We start from the raw sequence: 9,879 nt of genomic DNA, 5'->3' as shown, positions 1-9,879 counted from the left end.
AAAAAAAAAAAATACGTATATATATCTCATGAATTATCACATTTAAAATATTTCATAAAATTTGTTTACGTTTTTACCTATTTTTGATCGCTCACACCCCCAAAAAAAAAATGCACCTTGCGCCGTGCAAAGGACTATCTTTATTTGCATTACAAAATTGTTGTTTTAGGAGAAAATGCAATATAGTAAAATTTAGGTAGGTAGTAATTTTTTGTAGTGCCTTTAAACCCCTTAACTCCTATCAAAATGCGGCCTTTGTCTCAGTCACGACAATCAACTATTCTAAATATTATTGCAAGCTGAGTTATTCCATAATGAATACATACCTGATTTGCACAAATAATCTCGTAGAACTGTAAGGTTAAACAGAGCCTCCATGCGAGGTTCCACACTGGAACTACTTCGTGACACCAAACACATATCAACATCTGAGGTGTCAGCACCAAAACCTGAAATTGTTGATCCGACCAGATACAGACCGAAACGCGGATAAGTGTTCTGTAAGTTAAAAAATACCTACAGTTTAGTTTGCCATTTTATCTAGCATGAAAAGTTATATAACTAAAAAAAATTTGCCGAAAAAATTAGTATGGCAGAAACCTGGACCTTAATTTTTGGTAATTTAAAAAATGAAAGATAAAATAAGCATAGACCGTCTATTAAATGATACTTTTCTGAAACGTTGTAATATATATGATACATAAGAGAACATGCAAAAAAGTAGCATTTACATATCATCGTTTACAGTACAAAACCGCGTATCGTCGTTCTGCACAGTGATGCCAAATTTCTGTACAGTAAATACTTAAGTTCAAAAATGTTTACGAATTTTTTATTCTAATACAAAAGTATTAAGTTGTTTATATTTTTGCAATTACCAAAAAATAATCTATTAAAGTAAAGTCGTTCAACACCAATTAGAATGTACTTTTGGACCCTAATGTTCCCAAAAAATAAAGTAAGAGGAATACCAAGGTAATCCAGAAAAGTCCCAAAGATATCAATTTCTGTAAATGCATACTAGTATGCCCATATACAAACATACATACATATAGGCCGTCTTCCTAAACGCACTAGGTTTGCGACTTGTCCGATGACACCAATCACCTCTTCCCCTGCCCACTTAAACCTACTCAGCTAATACCCTCTCATTCTGTTCAATCCAGTCGAACCAGCACGTTTCATGGGTCTATTGTTAGTTGAGCTTGACGACAACCATTATGTTTTAACCGATTTAACAGCGGCTTGGTAGTGAAGCTACAACAACTAACAACACTTGAGCATATAAACAATTATAGAATTTAGCATCTAAATATTTAAATTGTGTTCACTTTAGTATTTAGAGAATCCTAAATTTCTACGTTTTTTTGACTTTTGTAAGTACTTAGCATCCATTATAGCAAAACTAAATTGTGTCCATTACTAGCCTACTAGAGATTATATTAAAGCACACATGATGTGTCTTGGCCAAACAAGGGATATTTACCTTAACAATAATATAAAGGTAACGCCATAGACGCATCTTCTGTTTGAAAGTTTCCTCCGTTTGCTGTGAGTTAATAAATTTATTCCAAACGCCCTGCGATAGATTATCCCATTTAGAATTATTTAATAATGTGCTGGGTGCTTCTTTGGCTTCTACGAGATGTGCTCGTGCTAAAAAACGATCGGGTGGCGTGTGTGTGAAATAGTCATGAGGTGAATTTGCCGTGGAACGTATATGTGTTGGCGGGCCACCATAAAGTAGATTATGCTGTGGATATACATGTGAAATAGATGCTGGCGGTGGAGCAGCCATCTGATGATTTTGGGGGCCTTGCTGTTGACTACGCCCACCACTTCGTTGACGTAGGGAACCACCGCTATTTAAAGTGGCTACCATACCGCTTTGTGTTGCCTGTGTAGACTGCGGAAAACGATGGTGTTGCTGTGATTGTTGCGATATAATAGTGCCGCCCCCCATTTGTGGAGTGGAGCTGAAACAATTTAAAATAATTTTTGCACACATTAAAATCCAATGAAATTATATGCATATGGCCGATTCTAAAAAATACATTTTTGTAGCGCTTTTTTCAGGCTTATACATATCTTAAACAGAGCCCTTACTCGGTAGTTCGAAACGAAAAGTATTTCTATTCGAGCGCCAACTTCGATTCGAACATACATGCGTATGCTATAGTTCGTTCGGAATTATACGAAAAAGGTAAGCAACATGAGAACTTAAATAACGTTGTTAGAAAATAAATTATCAGGCCAAAGGGTGTTCAAAAAAAGCCTTAATTTTATTGTTTTTCTCCAATTATAAAAAACGAATGGAGCTACATTTAAATTGTTACATTTTCCTTTTCGACCATTGTGAGTTTGTGATAGGACAACACTGCTTTAAATGAATTTTTAATCTCTTTCAAAGATTATACTAAACACACTTGCTTTTCAACTACACCCTCTATTTAATACTTTGCTAAATCACTGCATAAAATTTATAATTCAAGTAGAACACAATTCTCCATTAGAAAGGAACAAAACGGGATTCGAACATCTAACGAAACCCTGCAGGAAATGTATCTAACTATAAGCTAACTTTAAGTTGTTTAGGAAGGAGCTAAAAGTCACTTATTATCTGTATAATTTTCTTTGACGAAAGCTAACGATATTTCTATGGTGATGGTTTCATGTTAGCTTTTTGTAGCTAACTACAAGTTATATAATTTATAGAAATCCCACAAGAAAGTTAACTACAAGTGGGTTATTTTTTATCACTTGATAATTTTTTTCTGCAGGGATACACTACACGAAAGGTTTTTTTCATAGTACCACTCGTTCGCATTCGAGCAAATTGACAATCGAATCGAACTACAGAGTAAGGGAAAAATCAGCGCTTCAGTGCAAAAATGTATTTGAACAGATCTTTTGGTATTAAATGTCATAGAGAGGGGATAGTGAATAGCATATAGTGATCCCGTAAAAATAATTTTCATTACGATATTGCTCAACACTCATAAAGACAAACTCTTATTTCATTGTAATTCTGGGGTGAGTTTTATTAACTTCAATTGCATGGTTTATAAAAGTAAGATTAAAAATGAAATGCAGTAAAACACCCCATACTCTTTTGCGAAATTATATTTTTTACTGGACTGTCTATCAATGTCGAGCAATATTTCAATTAATTAAAATTATAATTTTTTTTTTTAATTTTTAGTTCGGTTTGATATTAAAGCACAATTATTATTATTTTTTAATTATAATTTAATACACATATGTATGTATGTACGTATATTAGATTTTTACACACCTGCGCTTCAAATGGCTTGCTGATGCTGTCACCTCATTCTGGTTTACGATATTAACCGGTTGCTGTTGGTGGTGTAAATGATGAAAATGGAGATGATTATGATCGTCGTGTTCACTTATGCTCGGAGATGATATTACTTTTGGAGTGGGGCATGGACCAGACGAAATCAAACTTCCAGGTGGGGGGTATAAAAAACTAGAGTGGTGCAAAGGACTATAGTATCCGCCATTCCCCACATGAACTGATAGTGAAGTAGAATTCAAATGCTCTCCGGGTGCAAAGTAGAAATGGCGTTGCTGATGATGAAGTGGCGGCGGTTGTTGTTGTTTAATCGAATTCAAATCATCGTCCGTATGATTATTGTTCAATGGTATATTAAACAATGATATGAATCCATTTCTATGGAAGGGCGATTGTTGTTGAGGCGATGCTAACGTTTGTGATTGCGCCGTGTAATGCTGCGAAGATGTAACGAAAGTTGGATTATAAAATAAATCTGATGGCTCCGGGCTATGCAAATGCTGCACGTCAACCACAGACATAGTTTGTTGCGAAACATTGAAGTTTGCTGCCAACGACGAAGAGTTTGAAGACGCTGAAGATGATGACGAACGTGACACAGATTTAACTTGGTTATACTTATTGCGACTTTGTGAAAATGCCACTGAATTAGTTGATGAAGAGTCAGAATCTTCACAATCGTGTTCGTGCGAACCAGCGACGCTAAGCGTCGGTTGAACAGAATCGCAAGATGTGCCGGAATCCGTGTGTTGTGTATAGCACACCATATTTCCTACGGTAATCGGAGATGCTGATTTCGATGATGAATGCGCGGCAGACACATTCATGATAAAAGGCGTCACCAGGCTCTTGTCATGCACAAAGCTTTGTTGGTGCTGCTGAGACTGATAGTGGCTAGGAGCGCAGGAAAGAATCATCGATGAGGAGACCTCTTGAGGTTGTGAACCAGGAGTATCAGATTGAAGTGCTGGCAATGAAGGACTACAACTACTCGTTGGGACAGTTGTGCTCATGCCGACATTTGGAAACGATGAAAGCCCTTCAGTATTGACGTAGGTTAGATTGTAAATGTTTTGATGAGGCTGCTGAGAAGTTGATGATTGCGATACTCCTATTGCTGACGAGTATTGCTGAGAGCTGTGTTGTTGTTGGTTATGATAATTAAATTGCTGCAGTCTATGATTACCACGATGTGATGACGCATTTATTTTTCCAGGTAGTGTTTCAATAGCTAAATTCATTTGGGTGCTGGATTTTACTTTCTGCTGGCGATAAGATGTAGTTGATGCTTGCGATGAATTGGATGACGTTGAAGACGTTGACGAAGAGCATGAAGAAGTTGCGTTGGATACACGATTCGGTTTTTTAGTACCTAATAATTTGTGTTGCAACTGCTTGCAAGCACGCATATTGTTACATACAGCACTATTTGAGCTACTTTCGATACTAACATCTATACTGTCGACACCACCCTGCCCTACTGTACTATCTGGCTCCTCGAGATTACTGCGATTCTCAATGGCGTGCAGTTGGTAAGAATTCGAAGTGGCATCGCCGTGGATGCGCTGGTTTTGATGCATATGTGGCTTAGAGCAGTGCAAGTGATTACCACTTCCATTTCGAGTTATTCGTGAAATTCCCTCATTTCCCACTTCGCTGTGATAGGAGGAACCCATCGTTTGATAACAATGTTGTACTGCCGGCACACGTTGCTGCTGTGATTGTGGCTGTTGATAACGGGATGCATAGTAGCTATGACGCTGATGGCTGCGATAGTTGCCATTGGTATTACTATCAACACCGCTACTGTCCCCACTTCCATTGGCAGTATTATTCACATTGTTTCCACCTCTGCTATTGCCGCCATAGAAGTTTTCGTTTAGAAGTTCTTTTTGAATAAATGAGGCTATTGTCAGCTGCTGTGGATGATGGTGATGCTGCTGAAAACGATGTACGCGTTGGTCTCTTGTATGATGAGCGCCAGCAGTACAGTTGTTACTACTAATTCCAACCCCCCCACTACTGACCATATAGCGTGCATGATGTGTATGCGATCTTTGGGGCAAAACATTTTGGTAAGAGTATGCGTTACGCACTGGCGACATAACGACTGTGTCTTGACTATTGGACATTGTGTTAGTACGCATGTTACTCGTATTCGTATTTTTGCCAAGCGCTGATAAATTTGCGCCACCTGTCATTTGTACCCCCACTGAATGCAGGAAATCTAGTGAATAGGAATTGGGCGACGTTGGCACTGGCACCGGTGTTGATGTCGTCGATGGATTAGATGACGTTGTCAAAGTAGCTGTTAAAGAAGAGGTTTCACACGAGGTTGTAGACGTGACTGTTGATGTGGATGTCGTTTCTGAAGATACCGACGGTGTTGCTAGTTCTTTCTTGATATCAACTTCATTTGTTAATGTCGACAAAGGAGATGCAGCTGTTAATATCACGGCATGTCTTGTGGATTCCACGGAGGTGCTGGTTTCGTTCTCTGCGGTGATTGTTTTTACTGTAGAATCAACTGTAGTGGTCGTTGCTGCTGTGGTTGATGTTGTTTTCGCTGCCAAAGCAGTGGTCATTTCTGTCTCATTCGCCCTCGGATATTCAGCTGAGTATGGATTTTTTTGACTTCCAGCAGTTAAGTACTCCTCATCAGCAATACATACAGAAGAGTACTAATAAATTACAAAAGTTTAATACTAGAGCATCTATATGCATTTCTTCATGAAAAAAAAAAATCCGAAAAAATATCGCAAACGTTTTTTAGGGGGGTTTGGACTGGATTTTTTAAAACTAGAGATCGCATATAAAAGTCAATGAGAAAAAAATATGTTTTTCTACTTGGCTTGCATTTGGTGTTAGGGGGAAACGGTTTCTCATTGTGTGACTTATTTACATAAAGCCGGGCCCAGGGTCGAACCCTTGTCCGGACCATGGCCAAAAATTATAGATTTTTGTTATTTTTATTATATTTCATTTATTCGGAAAAATATACATACATTCGCAGGTTTGTAAAATCATGAAAAGTGTCAAGCGATCACTGGTTGACGTTTTACAGGAAAAATGCTTTATTTGTTCCTGTACATTTTGTTGTTACTCACTATTTACTGTCACTTCAGAGAGAAATTTTGCTGTTTGACATTTTTACAGGATTTTACACGAAAAGTATAGGATCAGAGCTGAAAATACTTTTATTGGGTAACTTCTGCGCATAAACAACCGATTTATCAGCTGTTTATGAAACTTTAAAAATATTACAGGTTTTGCATTTACATACTTTCTTGGATATTTTTTCTATTAGTGAATTCTCAGAAATTGAGTTACTGGTGAGTTCCTGGCAAGTTAATGGCTAATTTTTACATGAACAAACCTGTTGTCTGGCTTTACTTTTGTTATGCGAATACTCGGAAGTGAAACCCATTATTTGCAATCTCTGTTTAAAAACTTTGTAACACACATACGAACATATGTACGCACAATGCAATGGAAATATTTTAATTGGGCTTTTTATAAATTACCTTAGTATCTCCCAGATCATCTGCCGTTGTCTGTATGTTATAAGTTCTCCGTTTACGTTGCCCTTTTACATGTGGAGACGAACTGCGTCTGTCTGTGTTGTAACTCCTAGATGCGATGCTGGTTTTACCTTTTCGAAACGATTTTTTCTTTGTTGGGCAGGTGTGCGCTGTGGTATCTGTGTATTTAGCGTTGATATTTTGCAACAAATCCGAGTTACTTCCTGTCGGTGTCAATATTGACGACGACGCTGACGAAGAGTACGACGATGTGGAGCTAACGGAAGTACTTTTATGCCTACTTACATGTACCCAAGGCCAGGGTAACGATGCTTGTGATTCCGAAACCTGTGGAGTCACCAAATTCGCCCAACAACTATTACAATCAAGATTAATGCTTTTAATACTGCTAATACAATCGTGTTGATTGATAAGAGTGACGTCTGAAATTGGCTCAACAGCTTTTGGTGATGTTGACGGTGCGTGTTGCTTGAGCTGAGTTTTAGCTCTGTGCGAAGAAAGAGCAATCGAATTGTCAGCAGAGGACGCGTCGCAATTATTATTATTATTATTAGATGATGGTGTACAACTGCTGTTGGCATCTAATATTATGGTATTATTATTATTTACCAAATCTTCGACATTCATTAAACAGTTATCAACTTTAGCCACTTTTTGGTTTGGCAAAGGTGGTGCGATAAGATCTAGATAAATTGGGTTCGTTGAATCAGAATCTAAAAGACTTTTATTTTTTGTAGTGATATTTCTCTTATTATTCTTCTTATTATTCAAGAACGTGTGCTGTTGTTGACTATGGTGGTAACGATGCTGATAGAACTTCTTGCGATTTGAAAGTGATGTAGTTGGGATATTGTATAGCGTGTGTGAATGTGATTTTTTAACACTTTTGTTATTTAAATCACACTGTTTGGGTGTTTGTAGCGATTTAACGCTGTCGCTACTGTTATAACTGTTCCCTTTATAATACCTCATTTTTGGTGACTCGTTTTGTACAATATCCGTGTTCATTTTGGAAATAGATGAGTTGGTCTTTAAAAAATTGTTTTGATTTTGACTCTTAGAAGTTGTTGCATTTGTTAGTGTTATGATTTTCATGTTGCCTGCAACCATTTCAATCTGAACTGATATCAATTAAATAAGAAACTAAACAAAGCTAACTCATTCGGGTTTAAAACCAAAAAGCGAATGTATGTAAATTGTGAACGCCTATATTACGAATATCGCCCAGTTGCTGAGGGTTTCCTGAAATTTAAAAACCCATTTAGTAGGCGCACCTTTTTTAAGAGCTTAGCTTTTCATTTTGAGTATTTTTTTTATCGAAAACATCTCTATCTGAAACGAAATAATAATAAAAAGCGATCTGATATAAAAGTGGTAATTAAATAGATAGCGCTGGCGCACAAAAGAAAAAAAAGTTGTTCCAAGTTGCATTAATGCAAAGCATCAGCCTCTTTTATTTCTGAACTATAACTGATGGAAAAGTCCAATATGCGCAACCACGTTCAAATGCCGAATTGGAACTTAGTTGCACAAATTGGACATTTCCATCAAATTTGGCTTAGAAATAAAAGAGGCTGATGCTTTGCATTAATGCAACTTGGAACTCAGCCTACATTCAACTTTTCTTTTTTAAGCCAAAAGCTACTGGTAAGGCTTATATAGGTAAATAAATATGTATGTACATATTTTTTATTGCGTAAGCTTTTTTGCATATATAATAATTACATAGGCGCGTATTGATGGTCTAAGTCGTAGGTACCAATTTAAAATTCACTTCTATTCATAGTCGCATTTTAGACTTCTACTAAGTAGCTTTAACTAAGTTTTACGAGTGAGAAAATGCATCGATATATATTATATTTTTATTAAATAATCGGCCCTATTATGGTTGTCGACGTCGACGTCGATGTAATTTTTTCATCCAAAAATAGCCCACGTAAGTCCAACTCCAGCTACTCTGACCACAGTATTTCGCGAGGAACACCTTTACGAGGCTATTTCTGGATAAAAAAAATGACATCAACGTCGACATTGACAGCCATAATAGGGCCGAATATCAAGTTTGATCATCCGTTTATGTAATTTTTGCTTTCATTGTATGTTTATGCAAAAGAAGAAGGTAATTCTTTTCTTGTTAATTGTGTTAAATAGGCAGAACAACCACAGTGCTGCGAAGTCGATGTTTCTCGAAAGCATGCTTTGTAACATACAAACACATTTCTAAATGTTATACACTAATTTACTAAAAAGACAAGTTAAGTTATTAAGTTATCTAAATCAGCAGTCAGAGGGTTAATAAAAAAAAAATCGTTTATTATANTTTTAGACTTCTACTAAGTAGCTTTAACTAAGTTTTACGAGTGAGAAAATGCATCGATATATATTATATTTTTATTAAATAATCGGCCCTATTATGGTTGTCGACGTCGACGTCGATGTAATTTTTTCATCCAAAAATAGCCCACGTAAGTCCAACTCCAGCTACTCTGACCACAGTATTTCGCGAGGAACACCTTTACGAGGCTATTTCTGGATAAAAAAAATGACATCAACGTCGACATTGACAGCCATAATAGGGCCGAATATCAAGTTTGATCATCCGTTTATGTAATTTTTGCTTTCATTGTATGTTTATGCAAAAGAAGAAGGTAATTCTTTTCTTGTTAATTGTGTTAAATAGGCAGAACAACCACAGTGCTGCGATGTCGATGTTTCTCGAAAGCATGCTTTGTAACATACAAACACATTTCTAAATGTTATACACTAATTTACTAAAAAGACAAGTTAAGTTATTAAGTTATCTAAATCAGCAGTCAGAGGGTTAATAAAAAAAATCGTTTATTATAAAAAATATAAGTTTTCCATTATTATTTTTATTTTATACATATATTGATAATTAATATCGTCGATGAATTTGCGAAACCGCCCATCGACCAGTTGCAAAATGGCCTAAATCGCCGTTGTGGCAAAAATGAAATTTGGTAACCCTGAACTCCAGGCATCGAGATTTATGCATAAAAA

The 9,879-nt window shown here is 36.6% G+C and overlaps 1 protein-coding gene across 1 annotated transcript in view; it reads right to left on the bottom strand.

Annotated features, from left to right (window-relative positions):
- Nucleotides 1–255: 255 nt before the first annotated feature.
- Nucleotides 256–9,879, bottom strand: part of LOC108379586 (poly(A) RNA polymerase gld-2 homolog B-like) — an 11,104-nt gene continuing 1,480 nt past the window's right edge. The window contains exons 2-5 of the mRNA XM_017635941.1: nt 6,841–8,190; nt 3,296–5,997; nt 1,487–1,976; nt 256–498 (exon numbers count right to left, since the gene is read on the bottom strand). Of these exons, the coding sequence (XP_017491430.1) occupies nt 283–498; nt 1,487–1,976; nt 3,296–5,997; nt 6,841–7,968 (4,536 nt within the window). The 5' untranslated portion in view covers nt 7,969–8,190 and the 3' untranslated portion in view covers nt 256–282. The remainder of the gene's footprint in view (nt 499–1,486; nt 1,977–3,295; nt 5,998–6,840; nt 8,191–9,879) is intronic.

Source organism: Rhagoletis zephyria, unplaced genomic scaffold (genome assembly GCF_001687245.7).
Source record: "Rhagoletis zephyria isolate East Lansing unplaced genomic scaffold, Rhagoletis_zephyria_1.1 Rzeph_scaffold_16725, whole genome shotgun sequence".
Lineage (NCBI taxonomy): Eukaryota > Metazoa > Arthropoda > Insecta > Diptera > Tephritidae > Rhagoletis > Rhagoletis zephyria.
This window is presented reverse-complemented; position numbering and strand designations above follow the sequence as displayed.